Below are 26798 nucleotides of genomic sequence, written 5' to 3'. Positions count from 1 at the left end.
CCTTCGCCTTGTTCCACAGTCGTAACAGGATCCTCCGAGCAGCTCCTTTGCTGACCCTGCAATGGACTGTGCAGAGCTTCCGGTCACTCTGCCTCCCCCTGACTGTGTTGCAGCCCACCCAGCTCCTGACCGGGCGGCTATTGACCCACCCTTGAGGAGGTCAACCAGAGTTCGTCGCCCACCTCAGAGACTGAATTTATGAACTTTGCAAATTTATGGACTCTCTCAGATGTTTCCTTTCCTGTTAACTCGTTTTCTAGTGGTTTGTTCTTGTTCAATTTGTTGCATATTAATTATCTGCACCAGGCACCCACCCTTGTCTATAGCTTTGTTTTCCTGTATATAGATTTGTACATATGTCTTCGCACCTCACATGTAGTTAGGAACATTATTCACACACCCACACTATTTATTGTCACACATTCACATCAATTTTAATAGACACCAGTATATCATGGTGCAGACACAAACACTGATGGACATACACTAGGACCAATCAACATGTACAAACACCGCAGCCAATCTCCAGTTAGAACACACACACTATAAAGGCAGAGGGCATCACTTTTCCCACTCATTCTGGAAGCACAAGAGCTCATCAAGTACAGTAGAGACTCACACCACGTGCTGAGAGATTCAACTGTTTCGCACAGGCACAGGTCTCTAGTTAAACTAGCATCGTGGAAACACAGTTATAGTTTGTCTATTATTTTATAAGAGTTAATAAAATAGTGTTGAACCTTCTTCAATGTTGGTGGCATATGTCTGCTTCACAAGTCTACAGTGCCCAACACTTCAAGTGGGGTGCAGGGGTGGGAGCTTGGGAGCGGTTGTGGTGGGCTTGGGGCCCCATAAATCAGGTTCCACACTGCAAAACCAGGGGCCAAGGTGGATGGCCAGTGGCGTGTGCAGCAAGTTGGCTGTCTTGCAGGCCATGGCAATGGCTGTCCATGGCTGCGCACCGGCCCAGTCCCATGGGTGGTCATCCGGGCCACTCGGCCCATTCCCCCGTCACCCCCCCCCCCCCCACCCCGGCTCTGGCAGGGGCCACCCACCCCCCAGCCAGCCAGACCAGTGTCTGGCCCAGTAGCCCACAGTCACACCTCTCTGTGTCCGACCTCCTCTCTCTCCCTCATCAGCCACGATGCTGATTTGGGATTTTTAAGATCACTAGTCAGGCATTCGGCCCATCGAAGGTGGACAATCGGAGAGGCCTCGGAGAATACCGGGTCAGGCCTGCGAATTATGGGCGAAATTGTCCGCACCCGCGGAAAATCGTAAAACCGTCGTAAAAATCGGGAGCGTTTTACGACGGTCGCGAAGGCTTCATTTCCCGACGGATTCACTTCCTGGAAATGGGCTAGTAGCGCGGCCGCGTCAATTACGTGCGTGATGACGACGGAACGCGGTGACGACACGATCACGCCCACGTGACGCCGCCCGACGCCGTAAAAAGGCGCGGGCGACCACAGAATCTGTCGGGCAGGATGTCGGAGCCGAGGAGAGCTGCTCCTCGCTTTGTTGATGCTGACGTCGAGGCGCTGCTCGATGCCGTGGAGAAGAGGAGGGGCATCATCCGCCCGCGGAGAGGGCATCGCCAACCTGCCAGCGCGGTACGCCAGGCCTGGCGTGACGTGGCTGCTGCCGTCAGTGCTGTGGGGCAGACCCCTCGCTCAGCTGAGCAATGTAGGAAGAAGCTACACGACCTCACCAGGTCTGCCAGGGTAAGTGCCATGAGGGTGCCCCCTAGTCACAACCATCCCTCCCCCTTAGCTTAAGCACCCCCCCCCCCCCCTCCCCCCCCGGCACGGGAGGGGGGGGGGGGGTGGGGGAGAGGGATTGGGGCAGAGTTATTTGAGGATGGTTCACAAAGTTGTCGCAGACCCAGCGCTCTGGCCCCGAGGAGAGATGCAATCGTCTTATGACAACTTGCCCCTCCCCCAAACTGTGCCAGTATCTGAACGGACTGCTGATACCTACCGTTTTGTAATGATCTACCTATGTTCCCTCCCCCAACAGGCCAAGGCCGCTCACAACCACCGTGAGCAGCACAAGACTGGAGGGGGTTCGCCCAACCTGCACCCCCTCAGCACCTTTGAACAGAGGGCCCTGGACCTTGTTGGGTCTGCCAGCCGCGATATCGCGCTATGCGAGGTTGGCGGAACTGCAGCAAGTGAGACAACCCTCCCTGACAAACACTCACCCCTCCCCCATCCTCTGTCCCTTCACACACCCTGCCCACTGGGACACCTCCCCCATCCTCTGTCCCTTCACACACCCTGCCCACTGGGACACCTCCCCCATCCTCTGTCCCTTCACACACCCTGCCCACTGGGGCACCTCCCCCATCCTCTGTCCCTTCACACACCCTGCCCACTGGGACCGTCCAGCGGCCTGCCGAGCAAATCGAAATAACCCGTCTCATTCTCTTCCCTAGGACGTGATGCCGAACGACCAGGGCCGTCTGCCTCCAGACGGACACAGGAATCTGCCGCCACCTCACCCGGGGCCTCACAACAGAGGGTGCCCGATCAGCGGGCAGCCCCATCCGCCCCAACCCAATCTGCGGACCAGGACGCACAGAGGGTTCGAAGTCCACTACCACCAGAAATGGCCAGGGACAACCCTCCTGTCGCTGAGCAGCCCCACACCCTGGAGGAGGCCCTAAACATTGAGAGCGTCGGGCTTGCGGCACTGCTTTCTCCCACCACATCCATCATCCCAGAGACACACACCCCGGCGGGCCTATTTAGTGATGAGTCTCCTGGGGCACAGTCTGGTTGGCACATCACAGCTGAGCAGGTACAGCAGGTGGAGGTCGGAGCAACAGAGGGCCCGGACTCGCGGAGGCCAGACCAGGCCCAGGATGCAGCTGGCTCCCAGACGTTTTCTGAGTTCCTGGAGTTTATCAACCCACCCGCACAGCCGATGCCACAGGAAACCCAGGGAAACAATGGCGGGAGGAGGGCTGCCTTCCTGGCTCTGCAGACGCTGTTAGAGGAGTCGAACCGCGTCCAAGAGCAGGGAGTGGTGCCGCTCATGGCAGAGACCCAGTCCGACACCGCACGGGTGGCATCCGCGGTGGAGGCAATGGGTCAGGTTATGCAAGACGTTGGGGTTAATGTGCACGCGTCATCCTCGGCCCTGGACAGGGTTGCCCTCTCACAGGCAGCAATGTGCCAGAGCCAAAACGACATTGCCGGCGCCATGCGGGCCATGGCCGAGTCTCAGCACGCCATGGCACAGTCCCAGCAGTCGATAGCACAGTCCCAGCAGTCGGTCGCGGAGACCATCAACCGCCTGACACATGAGCTGGATGGCGTCGTGCACACACAGGTTGAGGTCGCACAGTCCCTGGTGGGAATGTCCAACTCCCTGGACTCCGTCTCTGCAAACCTTCGGATCCTGGTGGATACCGTTGCAGGCCTCCAGGACTGGCAGCGCCAGGTGTCGGTGGTGCGACGGGGCACCTCCCCGCTCGCACCTCTGTCCCAAAGTGAGGCCCGGGGGCCACCGGGCTCCCCGAGGGAGGAGGAGGTTTCGGGGCCCGTCCCATTAACTCCATCACGGGACGTCCCGGAATTCCCGGCCTCCCCCCGTCCCATCCCTGGTGCATCGGGTGGGCAGCAGGCAGAGCAGGGTGGCACAATGTCACCCGAGACGCCCGCAGAGCAGCCTGGCCCATCAAGGCCGGGTCGCCCCAGGAAACGCTTAGCCAAGGAGAAACGAGTCGAGGGGGGCGATTCGCAGCAATCCTCCTCCACTCCTGCTGTATCATCTGGGGAGTCACTTAGACGTAGTGGTAGGGCCCGTAAGGCAACTAAGATAGACACTGAGTAAGTTAGCACGGGTGAAGGGCACAGTTTAGTTGTAGGGGCTAGGGCACCTGTAAATAATTGTTAATATTAAACGCACTGTTCCACCTTACTTGTAATACCGTGTGATTGTTCCACAGCCACAGGAATCGTGATGGTGACCGAGTGTCGCTGGGGGTGACGGGTGGTGAAACCTCGGTGCCGGGTGTGCAGTCCCTGCCCCTACCCCCTCCCACAGCTAGCCCACGCGGGCACGTGATGGAGTGTCAGTGACGAACTCAGCGGCCACCAAGGTGGATGGTTCAGCTATTGCCATGGGTCAGACTCTCTCTAACGATTCTGAGCTCACAGCTCTTCGCAGAGCGGGCTGTCATCATTCCACATGGCACTGATCACACCCGCTGACACAGCCATCAATGTTGTGCCATTCCGTCTGTACCCAGTGATAAGCGTCATGTCGAAGTGGAGCAGTGAACACTGAGGGGGGGGGGGGGGGGGGGTTGTGGTGGTGGCAGTTGTGTGGTGACCCTCTGCATGACTAGCGATGCAGGTGGTGGTTTGGTGTTCATCGGGGACGTCACATGCGATGCGTGAACCGTGCTGCCACCAGGGCGTCGCGTGCCCGCCGTCCTTGCCAGGTCCGTCGTGCCGCCTCCTGGACATCACCAGCACCTGGGTCGTGTCTGCGTTCTGCGCCCGCCACTCCGCCAGCCTCCTCCTCCTCCTCCTCCTCCTCTGTGCTGGCACCACTGCCACTAGCTTCTCCCTCCGCCTCCTGCAGCAGGTCATCTCCCCTCTGCATCGCGATGTTGTGCAGCGCACAGCAGACCACTACAATGCGAGCGACCCTGTCGGCCTGGTACTGCAGGGCCCCTCCGGAGCGGTCCAGGCACCTGAATCTCATCTTCAGGAGGCCAAGGCAGCGCTCCACCACACCCCTGGTTGCTGCATGGGCCTCGTTGTATCGTGTTTCCGCATTGGTCTGAGGCCTCCGTATAGGCGTCATCAGCCAAGACCTCAGCGGATAACCCCTGTCGCCTAGCAAGCAGCCCCTCAGCCGGGGGGGGACGTCCCTCAAACATCGCAGGGATGAACGACTGCGCCAGTATGTAGGAGTCATGCACACTCCCTGGGAACCTTGCACAGACGTTCATGAACCTCATGTGGGGGTCGCATACCACCTGGACATTAATGGAGTATGTCCCCCTTCTGTTTGTGAACACTTCCTTGTCCACAGCAGGCGGGCGCATGGGGACGTGAACACAGTCGATTGACCCCCGAACCCTCGGTATCCCGGCCACACTGGCAAATCCACGGGCTCGTGAGTCTTGACTTGCTTGGTCCTCGGGAAAGGTGATGTAGCGGTCCGCGATGGCATAGAGGGCGTCGGTCACATCCCGGATGCACCTGTGCACCGATGACTGGGAGATCCCGGAGACGTCCCCGCTCGGAGACTGGAAGGAGCCGGTAGCATAGAAGTTCAGAGCGACCGTCACCTTGATGGCAACCGGGATCGCGTGTCCTCCCCCCGTTCCACGTGGGGCGAGGTGCGACAGGAGTTGGCAGATATGTATCACCGTCTGCCTACTCAGCCGGAGTCTTCTCCTGCAGGTGATGTCCGGCATTGTTAGGAAAGAGACCCGGACACGGTACACCCTCGGCTTTGGTCGTCGCCTCTGGCGCCGTAGCTGCACCCTCACTCTCTCCTCTTCCTCTTCCTCCTCCTCCCCCCCATGCTGCTCGACGACTGGCAACTCCTCGGCCCCAGGGCAGCACGGTGGCCTAGTGGTTAGCATAACCGCCTCACGGCGCTGAGGTCCCAGGTTCGATCCCGGCTCTGGGTCACTGTCCGTGTGGAGTTTGCACGTTCTCCCCGTGTCTGCGTGGGTTTCGCCCCCACAACCCAAAAATGTGCAGAGTAGGTGGATTGGCCGCGCTAAATTGCCCCTTAATTGGAAAAAAAAATAATTGGCAAAAAAAAAACTCCTCGGCCCTTCCCTCTGCTGCTGCAGCTGGCCCTGCAGCCACTGCGGGTTGTGGGTGTGGATGCTGCTGCATCTCCAAATCCAGTAGAGCGGCCCCAACCACTGCGCAGAACATAGCCGTTCTGTTCCCATACATCGTGCTAACCTACAGAAGGGTGGTGGGAGGCAGAGAAACCGGACATGTTAGACGGAGGTTAGTCGACACCTCGGCAGCCGCCAGCCATGGGATACCAGTGTGTCCCGGTGGCCTGGTCGCACTGCTGACACGCGGTCAGCCTAACCCCTGGTCACTTTCTGCATCCAACGGCCAGTAAACTATGGCCTCCTCACGGGTGCGTCAGTGGCCTGTGTCCGGAAGCCACAGGGGAACCAGCGGCCGTGTCCTCGTGACCGGCACACCATGGCATGCTGGCAGACATTTTGTTACGGGGTTGGACGGCTCACTCTCTACCTAACCCCCCCCCCTCCGTCGCCCCCCACTGCCTCCCCCGTCGCCCCCACTCCCCCCGCTCTGGACCCCCTCCCGTTCTCAGGGATGCCTTCCCCGTTGTGGCCAGACTCGAGCGGTGCGCTGAGCGGTGCGCTGAGCGGTGCGCTGAGCGGTGCGCAGAGTGGTGCCCTGACCTCCTCCAAGCTGTCGTCAGCCAGGCCGACTGTTTGACGAATTTAAAAAGCAGGTGTGTTTCACGACGTGCAAACAGGGCGCCATGACGTCGGGACTTCGGCCCATCCGGGCCGATGAATAGCGGGGGGGGGGCTATCAGTGGCGATTCTGGTCGTGTCAGGGGCGGGAAGGAGGCGTTTGTCGGGAATCGCGACTCCGACATTTTGCGGGGTTCGGAGAATAGCGGGAGGGCGTCGGAACAGCGTCGCCGTAAAAATTTCCGACGCCCGCTATTGTCCGAATCGTCGTGAGTCCGGAGAATCGCGCCCTATATGTTTCCTGTACGTGCATTCTGGAACGCATTGATGCCCTGTTGAGGCGACAGAGAATTGTAATTTGGCGTCAAATTGCTACCGCCGCAATTCCGGCATTGGAACCGATTCTCCGCCACTTTTCCCGATTTCAGCATCAGCTGGCGGAGAATCTCGCCCCTGGTGTCTGCACATGTTCAGTTAAATGCAGAAATCAGAAGTTGCTGCCAGTGATTCTCACAGAATACGTTTTTGATGTTCCCAAAGACAGCAATCTTCTCGGAATAATTGAACCGATGAGAACGTCCCCCTTTTACGTGGTAAGAAAATTGTAAACAAATTGCAAATATTATAAGTAAAATACTGTACATTCTGGAAGTCTGAAATAAAAATATAATTTGCTGGAAATACTCAGCAGAAAAGGCAGCATCAGAGGAGAAAGAAACAGAGTTGGGTGGGATTTTCCTCCTGTCCCTATGTTCTGCAGCAACAGAGGTCAGCCCGCCAGTGGTTGGATCTTCTGCTCCTGCCATGGTCAACATGGTTTCCTGTTGAACGCACCCCTCACCACCATAAAACCAGTGGTGGGGGGTGCGCCATCGGACGGACCGTAAAGTCCTGCCAGTGTGTACGGCCAGAACTTCCCACCCAGTATTTCAGTTTGATGACTTTTGATTAGAACTAGGAAAAGTTAGAAATGTAGGGCGCAATTCTCCGCGGTCACGAAAATTCGGAGAATAGCGGGCGGCGTAAATTTTTACGGACACGCTGGTCTGACGCCCTCCCGCTATTCTCCCCTCCCCCCCACGCCCGTCTCCCGACACGAATCGCTGCCCGCCGTTTTTTTACGGCGAGCAGCTATTCACCCCTGGCCGATGGGCCGAATTCCAAGGCCTTTACGGCCGTTTTTATGAACGTAAAACACACCTGGTCTGACCGTTCGTAAGAACGGCCGAAAGTCCCGATCTGGGGAATCATGGCACCGATTGGCACGGCAGTACCACGGCCGTGCCAAGGGTGCCATGGGCCCGCGATCGGTGGGCACCGATCGCGGGCAGCGGGTACTTACCCCGCGCACTCTTTCTCCCTCTGCCGCCCCGCTGTATCCATTCGCGGGGCGGCTGAGGGGCATACCGGCCCGCACATGCCCGGGTTTCACGTATATGCGTGATGACGTCATCCGCGCATACGCGGGTTGGAGTCGTCCAATCCGCGCATGCACGGCTGACGTCATCTGACGTGTCAGCCGTCGCTAACTCTGACTAGCGGGCTTAACGAAATTCGTTAAGCGCGATGCCGGAGTTCACGGCCGCGCGGTACTAGCCCCGACCGGGGAGCTGAATCGGTTCCCGGTCGGGGGGGGGGGGTGGAGGCTGGCGTCAAACCCGCCCGTTTTTGACGCCAGCTTCCCGAGTCTTCGTGACTCGGGAGAATCGCGCCCGTACTGTTTTAAACAGAGAAAGGGGGGCAAGTTGGAAAAGGAACAAAAGAGAAGGTCTGTGATATTATGGAAGATAGGAGAGGTTGCGGGAGAAATTATTGAACTCAGTATTATGTCCTGAAGGCTGTAAGGTGCCTCATCGAAAGATGAGCTGCTCCTATAACTTGCCAGGAGGCTGAGGTCAAGGAGGACAAAATGAGAGCAAAATTACGGGGCGGCACGGTGGTACAGTGGTTAGCACTGCTGCCTCACAGTGCCAAGGACTCAGGTTCGATCCCAGCCCTGGGTCACTGTCCCGTGTGGAGTTTGCACATTCTCCCCGTGTCTGCATGGGCCTCACCTGCACAAAGATGTGCAGAATAGGTAGATTGACCACGCTAAATGCCCCTGAATTGGAAAAAGAGAATTTAAAACTATGAGAGCAAAATTGCAAGTGACTGGAAGCTCATGGTCATACTTGTGAACTGAACAATGTTCTTTTTATTCTTTCATGGAATGTGGATGTTGCTGGCAAGGCACACACCTGTTGCCCATCCCTAATTCTTCTTGAACTGAGTAGCTTGCTAGGTGATTTCATAGGCAGTTAAAAGTCAACCACATTACTGTGGATCTGGAGTCACATGCAGGCTAGACCAGGCAAGAATGGCAGATTTCCTTCCCTAAAATACATGAGTAAACTAGATGGGTTTTATTAAATTTAAATTCCACAAGCTGGTATGATAGATTTTAACTCCTTTAGAGTTAGCCTGGGTTTCTCGATTACTAGTTCAGTGAAATTACCACTACAGCACCATCTTCCCCTATACAGAGAAACATAGAAAATAGGATCATGAGGAGAACATTCAACCCTTGGTGGTCTGCTCCCCCATTCATTATGATCATGACTGATCATGTAATTCAATAGCCTAATCTCTTATTCCCCCCTATCCTCTGCTGCCCTTCGCCTCAATTGTGATATCTAACTGCTTCTTGAAAATATACATTGGCCTCAATTACTTCCTGTGGTAACAAATTCCACAGGCTCACCATTCACTGGGTGAAGAAATTTCTCCTCACCTCCTGTCCTAAATGGTCTACCATGATCCTCAGACAGCACTGCACTGAATCTGCATTTGATCTCCCCAGTGTAGGGCAGACCACATTATGAGCAGCAAATGCAATATACTAACTGAAAAGAAATGCACATAAATCACTGTTTCAACCAAAAGGAGTGCTTGGGGCCTTGGAAAGTGAAGCAACTATATCCATTGATGTACTTAGAACTGATGGTCAGATATCTTTTTTTCTAGATGATCTCATTGTAAATGCTTGGCTGAGCTTCAAGAATGTAGGCAATGTTGATACAGTCAGGAGGCGAGTGATAACTTTGTTTGATTAATCTTTATTATTGTGTAATTTCTTTAAAGAGATCTTTCAATGCTAATGTGTTTATTTACAGAAGATAAACATGTATGAAGTGGGTGATAGATTGTTGTAATCATAAATATTATGAATAGCTGTGGCTGATTCACATTTTTGTTGAAGATGCAAGCTGAGCAACGTTTTTCACGGTAGATTTTCAAACATCTTAATTACTGTACCAGATTCATTAACATTTCAAAGACAGACTGAACCTGTTGATGGCTCCTTGATTTTGTATATGGTAGTTATGGATGCATGGGGAGCATGGAAAGGGCATGGAGAAAATGAAGGGGCATGGGAACATGGGAGAAATGAAAGGGATGGGAGATTTGGACCTCATAGAGGGCATGGAGATATGGGGGGGAAGTGATTGAAAATGAGCATGGGGGACAGGGGGTGAGGGCTTGAGGATATGATAATCAGGATTACAACTGGGCTGGCCTCCCAGTAAACAGAAGCAGGCCTTTGACTCGTCAGCCCTGCCGTCCACCCACTTCCATTGTCTCCGGAGGTGATAAGCCTTACTCCATCCTGCCCTGTCTCTCCTGAACAAAAGTATGGCAAGTGTAGGCTTCCCTAACAGATAAGGGTATGCAGGGTTGGGAATGTTCCCACTCATGTTTCTCATCTCCTTCACAAAAATCTAATCCCTAGAGTTACTGCTCAGACTGCGGGAGAGTTAGAAAGGCTACAACGAAAGAGGTACTTCTGGACCTATTTTTGTTCTCAATTTGGTTTGGGCTTATAGAATCATAGAATGGTTACAGCACAGAAAGAAGCCATTTGGCCCAGCATGCCCATGCCAGTTCTCTAAGACCGTAATTCACCCAGTCCCATTTTCCTGCAGTTTATCCATAATCTTGCAAATCTTGTTGCTTCAAGAAGTTGTTTGAATTACATAATTGAATCTACCTCCAGCGCAGTCTCAGGCTCGTGCGTTTCAGAGCCTGAAATTAATGTAAAATACCTTTCCTCATGTCATCTTCTTTTGCTAATCACCTTAAATCAGAGTTCACTAACAGAAACATTTTCTCCCCATCTATTCTGTCTGGACCCCTCATGCTTTTGAACACCTCTATTAAATCTCTTAATATTCTCTTGAGGAGATATCCCCTGTGTCTCAAATTTATCCATGTAACTGAAGTTTCTCATGCCTGGAACAAATTTTGTGAATCTTTTCTGCGTCCTCTCAAATGTCCCAACAATCTTTCCAAAGTATGGTGCTCAGAACTAGATATAATACTCCAATTGAGGTCAAACCAGAGGTTTATTTCTTTACTTAAATGCACTAAAGAGCATAAAAAGTGCACGATTGAAATTTGCTAATCATACAATAGTATGGGTTTGGAAAATAGTGACGACGACTAGAATATGCTTTAGGAAGATATAAATAGCTTACTGATTGGACAGTAGGTTAAATTTAACGTGAATAAGTGTGAAGTAAAAACTAGGGGCGATTCTCTGCCCACGTTGTCCCAAAATCCTGGAACCCCCTTCCTCATGGTACTGTGGCTGGACCTACAACACATGGACAAAAGCAGTTCGAGAAGGCATCTCACCACCACCTTCTCAGGGGCAATTAGTGATGAGCAATAAATGCTAGTCTAGTCAGGGTTGCTCACATCTCATGAACAAATAAAGTAACTTAAATGCTGTGTGGGCTGCATAGGAAGTGTTCAGTCATGCATCCCATACTACAACTCTGCTGGTAGGCTTGGTTAACACTGGTTCTCAAATGAGTTTTGTACTATTTAAGAACAATGTTTGCCATTTTTGGATGGAGGGATTGAGTTAAATTATGTTTGACATAGTACACATACCTGCCACACATTCTATAGGTTCACTTACCAGAATACATCCAAGCAAGAGGACTACTGTGGTTCGCAAGTACGAATGTTGATATTTTGCCGGTGATTCATCAGGCTTGTATATTAGCCCAAGAGCAAGTTCCTCCTGATACATAAAATATATAATTTCAATGAATGTTTCTTAGAGCCCACTAATAATGAAGATGAATTAACTTGAGCACTGCATTAAGTGAATATGAAATCTTAATTTTTTTGAGAGTAGATGTGTATGCATATTTATTAGATAAATGTCATAATTCATAAACAAGTCAAGAAATAGCTCAATGTAGTCACATTCATGGAATTGTACCTATCAGTCAATATCCCAGACTCTTCCATCAACATTCTGAAGGCAGACCTATTCAGAAATAGCGACACATTGGTAAAAGGTAGGGAATGAATATCAGATCAAGCATGGGAAAGGAACACCTTTTGTCAGATACTACATATGGCCCTCCATCAGTTTATGAACCTATAGTTCTCCATATTGAACATACTTGGTATAAGAATGGAGTCTTCTGTATGTGATTGTGGGACAACAATCTTCATCACCAAGATTAATTTGGTAGTTTTGCTACGAACCATTCCAGCAAAATCCTCAGATATACTTGCTAGACAGATTTGTATTTTAAAAAGGTATTCAATAAGGTGCCACATGAAGGTTTGTTACACAACGTAAGGGCACATAGGATTGGGGATAATAGTATGAACATATGAACAGGGAATTGGTTACAGAACAGAAAACCGAGGCATGAGTCATTCATTTGCAGCTTGACTGCCTTTTGCCAGTGAAATGCTGCAAGATTCAATGTTTGGAATCCAGCTATTTACAACTTATGTTTAAGAATTAGCTGACGAGTCCAAGTGTAACGCATGTCACCTTTTTAATGAGAGAAAGCTAGATGGGAAATTAAACCTTGAAACTTGCTTCAGAGCGCCTGCTTTACAGCAACCTTGGTGGTTTCACCTCCAAAAATAAAATAAAGCTAGTCAGTCTGTCTGATGGCAGTTCGCTTTCACTCTGTGATCTGAATCAGAGGATCCCTACAATGCAGGAGGCCATTCAACACATTGAATCTGCACAGGCCCTTCAAAGGAACATCCCACCTAGGCACACATCCCCACTTTCTCCCAACTAACTTTTTTTGGACACAAAGGGGCAATTTAGAACAGCCAATCAACTTAAGCTGCACATCTTTGGACTGTGGGAGGAAACTGGAGCACCCGGAGGAAACCCACGCAGACACAGAGTAAATGTGCAAACTCCACACAATGACTCAAGGTTGGAATTGAACTCGGGTCCCTGACGCCATGAGGCAGCAGTGCTAACCACTGTGGCACTATGCCATCCTCAAATCATGGAGATACAGCTGTGTAACATAGCTGATCCTTTGTCAGGCTCCAGCTCGGTCACCTTCAGGACTATACTGTTCACCAGACGTAGATGCTGAAAAGATGGGGACCAGCCCACAAGATGCTGAGAACACACAAGAGACACTGATGAAACTCTTTGACACTTCCCACAATATTCTGTCAGCAAATAGAAGCACAATAGAGGTACTGGCATTACTAATGTATCCACTGAGTGTGGCGCTAGGCTGTTACTTTGGTCTGAAGGTTACACTCTCCACAGGTAAGAAGCCCTGAACTGTGACACCGACCAACTTCTTGTGGAGAAACCAAAGTTTCACATCTGAGTGACATGAACCACTTCTCATCATAAAAAGGAGCCATAGGCAAGGAGACATTCTTGGGAATTTATTTACAATACTGAACATTAAGTACAATTAACACCCATGCTCGGGCTGTGCAACTACCTCTTCTTAACATTCCTAACCCTGCTGCTACATCTTGATGCTTCCTCAACACAGCAGCGGGGAGGCAACCTGTTGACTGCTGTGCTGTCTGTGATGATCTTAGTAGGCGTCCTCTGGAGTGCAAAGACCTGAAGGCCCTGGCCTGCTTTTGGGATCCTGCTATGTGAAACCCTCCTCGGGCTGCATGAACAGGAGCTCCTGGTTTATAGGAAAGCTGAATTCAAAATTGCCGGACAATCCCAGAGTCCCCTGAGTAGATGATTCCAGGGTGTGCACCTGCTCATCCACCTCCCTATGGGTGCCCAATTGTCACTATCTGAATCCGTGAGGAGAAGGGGAAGCTGGAGTGAGGTCGAACTGTCCGCACTCCTCTTGCGTTGACACTGTTAGAGGTCAATTATGACATTAACGATAAGAGTTCAGCCCGCACAGCACTTTCGGATCAATGCCCTGGACCAAGGTTACCAATATGGCTGCCATCATCCCAATGTTGGCCTTGGTGCATCGACATTATGGCGCTATCATCATCGACTGAAGGTGGACAGACTTCTCGATCGTGACTTGCAATCTGAAGAGTGCAGCGAATATTTGTCCCTGAGCTTGCCTTTGCTGAGATTTGAGCGAGTCCAGAGGTTCTTCACCTGAGAAAGATCCAGTGGTTATGGTCCATGTAGGCACCAACAACATAGGTAGAATAAGGTCAGAGGTTCTGCTAAGTGGGTATGAACAGTTAGGAGCTAAATTAAAAAGCAGAACCAAAAAGGTAATAATCACTGGATTACTACCTGAGCCACAAGATAACTGGCAAGATTCAATAAAATTAAGGAGGTAAATGCGTGGCTCAAAGAATGGTGTGGGAGCAATGGGTCTGAATTAATGGGACATTGGCACCAGTACTGGGGAAGAGGGGACATGTTCCAAAGGGATGGTCTTCATCTGAATCATGCTGGGACCAGAGTCCAAAAGAATCGTGAAATTAGGGCTGGAGATAGGGCTTTAAACTAAATAGTGTGTGTGTGCGTGGGGGGGCGGCGGAAGAGAAAGAGTGCCCCCACGACACTGGCCCGCCTGCCGATCGGTGGGCCCCGATCGCGGGCCTGGCCACCGTGGGGACACCCCCCGGAGTCCGATCGCCCCGCGCCCCCCCCCCCCCCCCCCAGGACCCAGGAGGCTCTCTCGCACCGCCGATTCCGCCACAACCATAGGTGGTTCAAACACGGCGGCGGGAGAGGCCTCGCAGCGGCGGGACTTCGGCCCATCGCGGGCCGGAGAATCGCCGCTCGACCTGGCGCGATTCCCACCCTCGGCAATTCCCGGGTGGCGGTGAATTTCTGCCACGGCGGAGGCGGGATTTTCGGTGGCCCCGGGCGATTCTCCGACCCTGCATGGGGTCGGAGAATTTCGCCCCTGGTGTGGTTGGCGCCGGCGTGCACCGGTCGGATTCGGCAGGCCGCTCGGCCCATCCGGGCCGGAGAATCGCCACTCGACCGGAGCGGCGATTCTCCGAGTGGCCTGTCGCAAAACACGACACGCCATTTTGGGGGGAGTGGGAGAATCGCGTGGGGGTACCAGGGCGGCGTGGCGTGATTAGCCCGGCACTCCCGCGATTCTCCCACCTGGCGTGGGGTCAGAGAATCACGCCCCAGGGGCGGAATTCTCCGCTCTTGCGATAAATCGGGAAGGCCGTCGTGAACTCGGCCGAGTTTCGCGACGGCCTCGGAGGCCGCTCCTCTCATCTTATTCACCCCCACCAGGGGGGCTAGGAGCGGCGCTCCGTAACTCTCGGCCACCGGGCCTTTGGCGGCGCGCTGAGAATGACGCAACGGCGGCACCTAAGTGACATCAGCGCCACATGCACAGGTTGGCCGGCTCCAACCCGCGCATGCACTGCTGACGTCACGACTGCTGAAACCCGCGCATGCGCGGTTGCCGTCTTCCCCTCCGCTGCCCCGCAAGACGTGGCGGCTTGATCTTGCGGGAGGTGGAGGGGAAAGAGTGCGTCGCTTTGAGACGCAGGCCCGACAATCGGTGGGCACCGATCCCTGGCCAGTCCCCTCCCGAGCACGGCCGTGGTGCTCACTCCCCTGTCCGCCCCCCACAAGCTTCAGACGAACATTTGGCGCCCATGTTCACGACGGCAGCGACCAGGTGTGGTGTGGTTGCTGCCGTCGTGAACCGGTCGCGAACGGCAGGCCCCTCGGGCCATCCGGGCCGGAGAATCGCCGGTCACCGGGAAAAATGGCAAGCGGCGAATCTTCTAAGCGAGGGGTGGGAGAATCGCGGGGGGTGCCAGGGGGGGCATGTCGTGAATTGCCCGGCCCTCCTGCGATTCTCCCACCTGGAGTGGGGAGCGGAAAATCGCGCCCCAGGTCTGGGAATTGACTATTAAAGGATGCGCAGGATTTCGGAAAGATAGAATGAAATGAAAAGGAGGTGGCGTAGCCCTGCTGGTGAGGAAAGGGATCAGTGCAATGAGAAATGACATAAGCACTGGTCAGAAATAACAAACGGATGAAGTCCTTGGTAAGAGTAATCTATAGTTCCCAAACTATGGTTCTATAGTGGGGCACTATATCAACCAGGAAAAACTGGGGCTTGCAAGAAATGTACGACAATAATAATGGGTGATTTTAATGTGGACATAGACTGGAGGAATCCAATTGGCAAGGGTAGCCCGAGGGCAGAGTTCATTGAATACATTAGAGATTGTTTCCTGGAACAGTATGTTGGGAAACCAACCAGGGAGGAGGCTACTCTCGATTTGGTATTCTGTAATGAGGAGGCATTAATTAATGACCTCATAGTTAAGGATCCACAAGGGAGTAGTGACCATAGTATGGTAGAATTTAAGATTAAGTCTTGGGGCGAGGGAACTTCCGGTGACGGTGGGCAGGAGGCAGCCACACGTTGGAGGACTCCCGCTCAGGAACGGCATTGTTGGGGGGGTAACGCCCGGTACTAAGGGCAGCAGAGGCAGCAAAAGTCGGGAGACAGCACAGGGGGAGGAAATGTAGAAGATCAGCAAAAAAACGACTGTGAAAAAAGCAGCTGAAAGTCCATCGGGGAGTGGATAGGTCACCGCGGGGTCAGTAAAGAAAATGGAGGCTGCAGCACCAGGGGAGGCCGCATTGCTTACGGCTGAAGAAATAACTAAGGTGATGGCCGTGAAAGTCGAAAGGCAGTTTACAAAACACATGGAGGCAATGAGGAAGGAGATGGGGGCGGTTTTGCAAGCGCTGGTGGAGGAGGCGATTACCCGGTGAGGACAGCGGTGGCGAGCACAGTGGCGGAGGTGTGGGAGCAAGGTGAGGCGCTGAAGGAAGTGGAAGAGACATTACTGCAGCACAGTGATCAATTTACCTTGATGGAGAAGGAGATGCGGAAGGTGATCGAGATCAACAAGGATCTGTGAGGCAAAATGGAAGACCTGGAAAACAGATCCAGGCGACAGAATTTGAGGATTGTGGGCTGCCTGAAGGAGTGGAAAGACTGAGGCCGACTGAGTATTTTGCCACGATGTTGGCGAAACTATTGGGGAGGGGGAGGATCCCTCCCGATGTGAGCTGGATCGGGCTCATCGGTCGTGGAGGCCTGTACCAAAGGCGAGTGAGCCGCCAAGAGTAGTGACTGTGCTTCCGTCCGTACAGTGTAAAGGAGAAGGTCCTGTGCTGGGCTAAGCAGAAGCGGGTGGTGCAGTGGCTGGAGCTGGTAAAGGCATATACCAGGACTTTACGGTGGAGCTGGCGAGCTGCCTTCAACCGGGTGAATGGTGATTCCAGACTCCTTTCTCTTTTTCGCCTTTGTTTTTTTGTTCTACCGTGGGAGGGTTTGTTTTATTTGATGCATATATTGACAGGTGGGCCGTTGGTTGGGGTTGTGGGAGGATGGGATTGTTGCTGATGTTAAGGATATTGACTTTGTATCTTTTACCGTTTACTGCTTGTTGGTGGGGTGTAAATTTTGAAGGAAAATGTGAAAATGAAGAATAAAAACATTTTTAAAAAAAGTTTGGGGGCGAGAAAATGGAGTCTCACACCAGTGTTCCAGAATTAAATAAAGGAAATTATATAAGCATAAGATCAGATTTGGTCCTGTATACACTGGGAAGGAAGGATAAAAGGTAGTACAGCTGATGATCAATAGCAGTTGTTCAAGGAGATACTCAATTCTTCATAACTAAAATATATCCCAGTGAGAAAGAAAGATGGAAAGAGACGTTAAAACCATCCATGGCTAAACATGGAGGTCAAGGACATTAGAAAGTCAAAAACTAAGCTATATCATATTGCAAAGGCGAGTGGCAGACTAAAAGATTGGGAAACTTTCAAACATAAACAAAGGGACACTAAAAGCAAAGGGACACTAAAAAAGTAATTAAAATAGCTATGGTAAATTACGAAAAAAATCTAGCACAGAATTTCAAAAAAGACAGTAAAAGCTTCCACAGGTACATAAAAGGGAAAAGTCGGTCAGGTGAATGTTGGCCCCTTGGAAGATGAAACTGGTGAGTTAATAGTGGAGAACACAGAAATGGCAGAGATGCTAAATCAATACTTTGCCTCAGTTTTCACGGTAAGAAGTCTTACAACACCAGGCTAAAGTCCAACAGGTTTGTTTCAAACACTAGCTTTCGGAGCACTGCTCCTTCCTCAGGTGAATGAAGAGGTTCTTCATTCACCTGAGGAAGGAGCAGTGCTCCAAAAGCTGGTGTTTGAAACAAACCTGTTGGACTTTAACCTGGTGTTGTAAGACTTCTTACTGTGCTCACCCCAGTCCAACGCCGGCATCTCCACTCAGTTTTCACGGTGGAGGACACTAGTACCATTCCTATAGGAACGGACAATTCAGAGGTAATAGAAAGGGTGGAACTTGGAACAATCAGCATCAATAGGGAAATGATACTCTTGGGACTGAGGGCAGACAACACCCCATGACCTGTTGGCCTACATCCGAGGGTGTGAAAGGAAGTGGCAGCAGAGATAGAGCATCCATTGGTTATAATATTCTAAAATTCCATGGGCACAGGAAAGGTTCTAGTGGATTGGAAAAATGCTAACGTAACGCCCTTATTCAAAAAGGGAGGGAGGCAGAATATGGGAAGCTACAGACCAATTAGTTTAACATCTTTTGTTGGAAAATTGTTAGAATGAATCAATTATCAAAGCCGGAATATCAGGACATTTGGAAAGCCAAAGCGCTATCCATCAGAGTCAGCATAGTTTTATGAAGGGCAAATCATGTTTGACTAATTTGCTTGAGTTCTTTGAAAATGTAACAAACGAAGTGGATAATGGGGATCCTGTTGATGTTGTATATCTGGGCTTGAGGAAGGCATTTGAGAAGGGCCGCCCAGAAGGTAGATTTAAAAGGTGAGATCAAATGGGATTAGCGGTAATTTATTAACTTGGATAAAAGACTGGTTGATGAACAGGAGTCAAAGATTCGGAAAAAATGGGTCTTTTCTAGATGGCAAGATGTAACTAGTGGGGTGCCACAGGGTTCAGTCCTTGGGCCCCAACTATTTACAATCTATATTAACGACTTGGATACAGAGATCGAAGGTTCTATAGCCAAATTTGCAGTTGACACAAAAATAGGTGGGACAGTATGTTGCAATGAGGAAATAAGAACCTTACAAATGTATATAGATATGTTAGTAGTGTGGGCCAAAATGTTGCAGAAGGATTAACATGGATCTGTGTGAGGTGATATATTTTGGTCGAAAAAATGGAAAGGCAACTTATTATCTAAATGGGGAGAGACTTTGGGGTGCTCCGATGCAGAGGGATCTGGGTGTCCTTCTGCATGAGTCATAGAAAACTAGCATGCAGGTAGAGCAGGTAATAAGGAAAGCAAATAGAATGTTGGCATTTATAGCAAAAGGAATAGAGTATAAAGGTAAGGAACATAGAACAGTATAGCACAGAACAGGCCCTTCGGCCCTCGATGTTGTGCCGAGCATTGTCCGAAACTAAGACCAAGCTATCCCACTCCCTGTCATTGTGGTGTGCTCCATGTGCCTATCCAATAACCGCTTGAAAGTTCCTAAAGTGTCCCACTCCACTATCACAGCAGGCAGTTCATTACATACCCTAACCACTCTCTGAGTAAAGAACCTACCTCGGACATCCCTCCTATATCACCCACCCTGCACCTTATAGTTATGCCCCCTTGAAACAGCTACACCCACCCAAGGAAATAGTCTCTGAACGTCCACTGTATCTATCCCCTTCATCATCTTATAAACCTCTATTAAGTCGCCTCTCATCCTCCTCTGCTCCAAAGAGAAAAGCCCTAGCTCCCTCAATATTTCCTCATAAGACCTATCATGCAAACCAGGCAGCATCCTGGTAAATCTCCTTTGCGCCCTTTCCAATGCTTCCAGAACTGCACACAATACTCCAAATGTGGTCTCACCAGGGTCATGTACAGTTGCAGCATAACCCCACGGCTCTTAAACCCAAGCCCCCTATTAGGAAACACTAACACACTATGGGCCTTCTTCACGCTCTATCCACTTGAGTGGGAACCTTCAGAGATCTGTGGACATGAACCCCAAGATCTCTCTGTTCCGCCACATTCCTCAGATTCATACCCCTTCATAGGGGCTGGTTTAGCACACTGGACTAAATCGCTGGCTTTTAAAGCAGACCAAGGCAGGCCAGCAGCACGGTTCAATTCCCATACCAGCCTCCCCGAACAGGCACCGGAATATTGCGACTAGAGGCTTTTCACAGTAACTTCATTGAAGCCTACTCGTGACAATAAGCGATTTTCATTTCATTTTCAAATTTACTGACCCACACTTCAGCCCCTCCTCCAAGTCATTGATAAAAAATCACAAATAGCAGAGGGCCCAGCACTGATCCCTGTGGTACACCACTGGTAACTGGTCTCCAGTCTTAAAATTTTCCATCCACCACCACATCTTCTATGTGATAGCCAGTGACTTATCCAATTGGCCAAATTTCCCTCTATCCCACACCTCTTTACTTTCTTCATAAGCCGACTATGGGGAACCTTATCAAACGCCTTACTAAAATCCATGTATATGACATCAACTGCTCTACTTTCATCTACACACTTAGTTACCTCCTCAAGGAATTCAATCAAATTTGTGAGGCAAGACTTACCCTTCACGAATCCGTGTTGACTATCCCGGATTAAGCTGCATCTTTCCAAATGGTCATAAATCCTATCCTTCAGGACCTTTTTCATTAACTTACCGACCACCGAAGTAAGACTAACCGGCCTATAATTACCAGGGTCATTCCTATTACCTTTCTTGAACAGAGGAACAACATTCGCCACTCCCCAGTCCTCTGGCAACATCCCCGTGGACAGTGAGGACCCAAAGATCAAAGGCTCTGCAATCTCATCCCTTGCCTCCCAAAGAATCCTTGGATATATCCCATCTGGCCCAGGGGACTTGTTGACCCTAAGGTTTTTCAGGATTGCTAATACATCCTTCCTCAGAACATTTACCTCCTCCAGCCTATCCGCCTGTATCACACTCTCATCCACAAAAACATGGCCCCTCATTCATAGATAGAACATAGAACAGTACAGCAAAGAACAGGCCCTTCGGCCCTCGATATTGTGCCGAGCAATGAAAACCCTACTCAAACCCACGTATCCACCCTATACCCGTAACCCAACCCCCCCCCAACCTTACTTTTTAGGACACTACGGGCAATTTAGCATGGCCAATCCACCTAACCCGCACATCTTTGGACTGTGGGAGGAAACCGGAGCACCCGGAGGAAACCCACGCACACACGGGGAGGACGTGCAGACTCCGCACAGACAGTGACCCAGCCGGGAATCGAACCTGGGACCCTGGAGCTGTGAAGCATTTATGCTAACCACCATGCTACCGTGCTGCCCAAAACGCCTCATATTTCTTCTGACTCCACGCACAAGTTCCCACTACTGTCCCTGACCGGCCCTAACCTTACCCTGGTCATTCTTTTATTTCTCACATAAGAGTAAAAAGTCTTGGGGCTTTCCTTGATCCAACCCGCCAAGGACTTCTCATGCCCCTTCCTAGCTCTTCTAAGCCCTTTTTTTTTAGCTCATTCCTTGCTACCTTGTAACCCTCGAGCGACCCAACTGGACCTTGTTTTCTCATCCTTACATACGCTTCCTTTTTCCTCTTGACAAGACATTCAACCTCTTTTGTGAACCATGGTTCCCTCACACGGCCATTTCCTCCCTGCCTGACAGGGACATACCTATCAAGGACACACAGTATTAGTTCCTTGAACAAGCTCCACTTTTCATTTGTGCCTTTCCCTGACAGTTTCTGTTCTCATCTTATGCTCCCTAATTCTTGCCTAATCGCATCATAATTACCCCTCCCCAACTATAAACCTTGCCCTGCCATATGGCCCTATCCCTCTCCATTGCAATAGTGAAAGACACCGAATTGTGGTCACTATCTCCAAAGTGCTCTCCCACAAACAAATCTAACATTTGGCCCGGTTCATTACCCAGTACCAAACCTAATGTGCCCCCCACTCTCGTCGGCCTATCCACATACTGTGTCAGGAAACCCTCCTGCACACACTGTACAAAAACTGCCCCATCCGAACTGTTTGACCTACAGAGGTTCCAATCAATATTTGGAAAGTTAAAGTCACCCATGATAACTACCCTGAGACCTCCACACCTATCCATAATCTGTTTTGCAATTTCTTCCTCCACATCTCTATTACTATTTGGGGGCCTATAGAAAACTCCTAACACTATGACCACGCCTTTCCTCTTTCTAACTTCGGCCCATATTACCTCAGTAGGCAGATCCCCTTCGAACTGCCTTTCTGCAGCTGTTAAACTATCCTTGATTAACAATGCTACTCCTCCACCTCTTTTCCCACCTTCCCTACTCTTACTGAAACATCTATACGCCGGAACTTCCAACAACCATTCCTGTCCCTGTTCTAACCATGTCTCCGTGATGGCCACAACATCGTTGTCCGAAGTACCAATCCACGCTCCAAGTTCACCTACCTTATTCTGGATGCTCCTTGCATTGAAGTAGACACACTTCAACCCACCTTTCTGTCTGCTGGTACACTCCTACGACCTTGATACCCTCCTCAGTACCTCACTACTCTCAACACTGGCTTCTGGACTACAGCTCGTTTTCCCATCCCCCTGACAAATGTGTTATTGCAACAACACAAGGCATTGATAAGATTGCACCTGGAGTACTGTGCACAGTTTTGGTCCCCTTATTTGAGGAACGATGTAGTGGCATTGGAGGCAGTTCAGAGGAAGTTCACTAGATTGATTCCCGAGATGAGGGGTTTGTCGTATGAGGAGAGATTGAACAGTTTAGGCCTATACTCTCTAGAGTTTTGAAGAAATAGGGGAGATCTTATTGAGGAATACAAGATGCTAAAAGGTATGGATAAAGTAGATGTCGAGCTGATGCTTCCTCTTGTGGGGCATTCTAAAACAAGGTAGCACATTTAAAACAGATTTGAGGAAAAACTACTTCTCCCAATGAATTGTGAATCTGTGGAATTCTCTACTCCACTCCATAGTGCGGTGGATGCAGGGACAATGAGTAAATTTAAGGAGGAGTTAGACAGATTTTTAATTGGTGATGGGCTGAAGGGTTATGGAGAACGGATGGAGTTGAGGCCAGGATGGGATCAGCTATGACCATATAGAGGGTGTTAGGCTCGGGAGGCTAAATTGTCTACTCCCACTCCTAGGTCATGTGTTTTAGGGAGGAGATGCTCCTGCTGATTTTGCAATCCAGCTCTTGGTCTGTTACATTGTAGGTAGCAGATGAGGAACATATCAGCCAAGATAGAATGGCGGAGCAGACTTGATGGACCGAATGACCTAATTCTGCTCCTATATCTTAAGAATTTATGAACTTATGAAATGGGCCAGTCAGAGAAAAGCCTCTTGGATGACTGATCCATGTTCCAAAAGGCCTTGCTCTGATTAGTTTATTTCAATGTTGGGATTATTTTTGAAATTGGTCAGATGTTCCTTTTGAACTGGCGTCTGCCAGTCATGTGGCAGTTTCCAAATCCGCGGATCCCTCGGTGACCCTTCATAAACCCCCAGGGATCCACAAACCCCAATTTGGGAACCCTTGCCTTCGGAGATAAATGGTGGCTATTAGCGCCTCCATAGGTGTAAAGAGTGTGGATGTTTCTCAATTTGTCATAATCCAAGCTGGGGAGACAAATTGTTTGCTGGTCACTGGTTTTGTTGATTGTAATATATTCTCACAATGAGAGATGTGCATTCCACAGTGATGAGGGTTGAGCTTATGGCCTATCAATGCTGTTGGAAGTTTCCAAAAAAACTGTGGCCAGCTTGTAAATTATGTGAAAGTTCAATTTTTGACTAGCAAAAAGTAATGTTTAATTTAAACAGTTTATGCTCTCTTCAATGGTACTATTAAGAATGGATTGACAAGATGGGTTTCTTTTCTCTTGAAAAGGGAAGGCTAAGTGGTGACGCAGTAGAGGACTTCAAAATAGGTTTTGATTGAAATTCTTTTGCCTTGTCTAGTCAATGTGTAGTGCAGCAAAATTAAAGGGCATAAATTTGAAGTAATCACCAATAAATCATGTACAGAATTTACAAATATAATCTTTATGCAGAGTGTGGTTGAAAATTTGAACATCATCACTACAGGGAGTGGTTGAAGTAAATAGTATAGATACATTTAAAGGGAAGATATATAAGCTAAGTATTTAAGACGATGCTAGATGAGGGACAAGGGAATAGAGAGTTTTGCTGATAGAGGTAGATGAGGAACGATAGAAGGAGACTCGAGTGAAGCAGGCACGGATTGATTGGGCCCAATGGCTAGTTTCTGAACTGCATATCATGTGTAATTTTATGTAATAAACTGGACTTACACATGAATGGACACAACAGGCCATAAGACATGTGTATAGTGGATTGTTTCTCAAGGCAATCCATGTAAATGTTGCTTGCAATGGCATCAATCAGAATAAATGTAAGGTTCGGGTTGGGGGGGTTGTTGGGTTACGGGTATAGGGTGGATACATGGGTTTGAGTAGGGTGACCATTGCTCGGCACAACATCGAGGGCCGAAGGGCCTGTTCTGTGCTGTACTGTTCTATGTTCTATGTGTGTTCCCATGTGCATCTTGGTTGGCTTCTATGGCCATCACTTGCACACACTTGGCGATTTGTAAATCCCAGACCAACCAGGAAGGTTTGTGAAACTGAAGGATTTCCACTCCATCAAGGTGGAACTGATGTGCAATAATAAAAAGCTATTTCTATAGTTTTGCGCAAAATTCTCAGCGATTGGGGAGGAAAGGTGGCCAGAATTAAAATGGTGCTACGACAGAGAAGAAGGCAGGCAAGGGGTTTGGGTCTTCCGAACCTGATGTATTATTACTGGGCAACGAATGTGGAGAAGGTGCGGAGTTGGATCAGAGGGTTGAATCCCAATGGGTCACAATGGAGGAGAGTTTGGGTAGAGGGTTGGGATTGAAAGCGCTAGCAACAGCACCGCTCCGAACGGCCCCGGGGCGATACTCAGGGAGCCGGGTAATAATAGCTTTGTTGAAAATTTTGAGGCAGTTTCAACAGCACTTCGGGTTGGGGGCAGGGTCAAGGGAAATGCCGATTCGGGGGAACCATAGATTTGAACCAGGGAAGTGGGAGGGAAATTTTCAGAGGTGGGAGGAGAAAGGAATTAAGACACTATAACATTTGTTTCTTGCAGGTCGTTTTGCTGGATTGAAGGAGCTGGGAGCGAAGTATAGGCTGGAGCAGGGGGAAATATTTAGATACATGCAGATTCAAGACTTTTCCAGAAAGGAGATACAGAGTTTCCCAGTAGAGCCGACTTCCACATTGCTGGAGGAGGCGCTGACGACAGGGGGACGGAGAAGGGGGTAGTATTAGCGGTTTACGGGGCTATTTGGAAGGAGGAGAAGGCATCACTAGAAGAGATCAAGGCAAAGTTGGAGGTAAAGTTGGGAGAGGGTGTGACGTGCTCCGGAGGGTGAACGCCTTCACCTTGTGTGCGAAGTTGGGGCTGATACAGCTGAAGGTACTGTATAGAGTGTATTCTCACAAGCAGCCATGTGCCAGAGTCACCTGGACATTGCAGCGACACTCCTAACCTTGACTCAGTCACAGCAGGCCATGGCTGAGAGCATTGGCGGCATTGCCCAAGCACTGGCCGACATGGCACAGACACAGAGGGAGGTGGCCCAGTCCCAGAGGGAAATGGCGCAGTCACTGGTTGATGTGGCACAGACCCAGAAGATGGTGGCACAGCCACAGTGTGATGTGGCGCAGTGCCAGATGGAGGTGATCCACTCCCTGTGCCCCATGGCTGCGAGCATGTAGATCCAGGCCAAGACGAGAGCATGCATCCATAATTGGCACTGCCAGGTGAAGGGGTGCCTCGGGGTTAGCTCCGCTCTCACTTTCTTCCCATGGAGTAGCCGAGGAGCCATCGATCACCCGAGGGAGGAGGTGGTGATGGGGCCCGTGCCGGTGATTCCTGCAGGAACACCGCAGCACCTCGGACTCCGCTTCCCCCCCCCCCCCCCCCCCCCCCCGCCTCCTGTCCTTGGTGTATGTAGTGTGCAGCAAGCAGAACAGGGCAGCACCATGCCACCTGGGGCACCCGAGCTGCAGCCTGGCCCATCCAGGCCCAGTGGCCCCAGAAGACACCTGCCAAACGGGGACCCAGGTCACAGGGTGGGAGTCACAGCAGGCTGCCTCCACTCCTGATGTACCATATAGAGATCCACCTAGACATAGTAAAGTGGCACGTAATGCCAGATAATGAGACACCAGTTAAGTTGGCATGGGTGCAGGGTACAGTTTAGTGATAGCGGCTAGGGCACATCTCTCTATATATGTTGCTACATTAAACACCTGCTCACACTGTTACAACCTGCCTTGGTGTTCTGTCAGAAGTATGTGAGGTGTGGGCTGGTCTCAGAGGGACGCAGGGGTGGTGGGGGGTGTGGAATTGGGGCATGTTGGGGGTGGGCGTGGCTCAGAGACCGCAGTTCAGCTGTGTCCCTCCCCCTCCCTACCATCACAGGGATTCAATGGGACCGTGTGATGGAATGGCCAGCTCAATGCAGGGATCACTTAGGTGGATGGTGCTACTGTGGGCAGGAATCGGACGTTGTCAAATGATGCAGAGCACGAGAGCTCAGTGCAGAGCAGGTTATCATCTTTCTTCATTCCATGGACCAGACCCGCTGTTACTTCCAACCCAGGGCCTGCATCCCGTAGTGCGGCAGGTATGTGTCACGGAGGGGGTTGGAGGTGGGAGAGCGGCCGGAGGGGTGCAGTGTCCTGCTTATCGCCAGTCCCCCCTGCTGTGGTGTACCTAAAGGCCCCGGCGCACATGACGTGCAGCCTCCCGTGCCTCCCTGGACCCCATGTCCTGTCCACTCTTCGCCTTCCCCCGCAAGGCCTGGCATTCATCCTCCTCCAGCACATCGCTCCTTTGCTGCGCTATGTTGTGGAGGACACAGCAGGTCGCAACGATGCAGTTGGCCCTACCAGCCCTGTACTGGAGGACCCCTCCAAAGT

General features: G+C 50.6%; 1 protein-coding gene across 1 annotated transcript in view; it reads right to left on the bottom strand.

The window, feature by feature from the left end:
- Window positions 1-26798, bottom strand: part of LOC119971676 (anoctamin-9-like) — a 411929-nt gene that overhangs the window by 197609 nt on the left and 187522 nt on the right. Inside the window, exon 12 of the mRNA XM_038807554.1 lies at window positions 11406-11510. Coding sequence (XP_038663482.1) covers window positions 11406-11510 — 105 coding nt within the window. The remainder of the gene's footprint in view (window positions 1-11405; window positions 11511-26798) is intronic.

The sequence above is a fragment of the Scyliorhinus canicula genome, chromosome 9 (assembly GCF_902713615.1).
Source record: "Scyliorhinus canicula chromosome 9, sScyCan1.1, whole genome shotgun sequence".
Lineage (NCBI taxonomy): Eukaryota > Metazoa > Chordata > Chondrichthyes > Carcharhiniformes > Scyliorhinidae > Scyliorhinus > Scyliorhinus canicula.
Note: the sequence above shows the minus strand (reverse complement) of the source record. Positions and strands in the feature narration are given on the sequence as shown.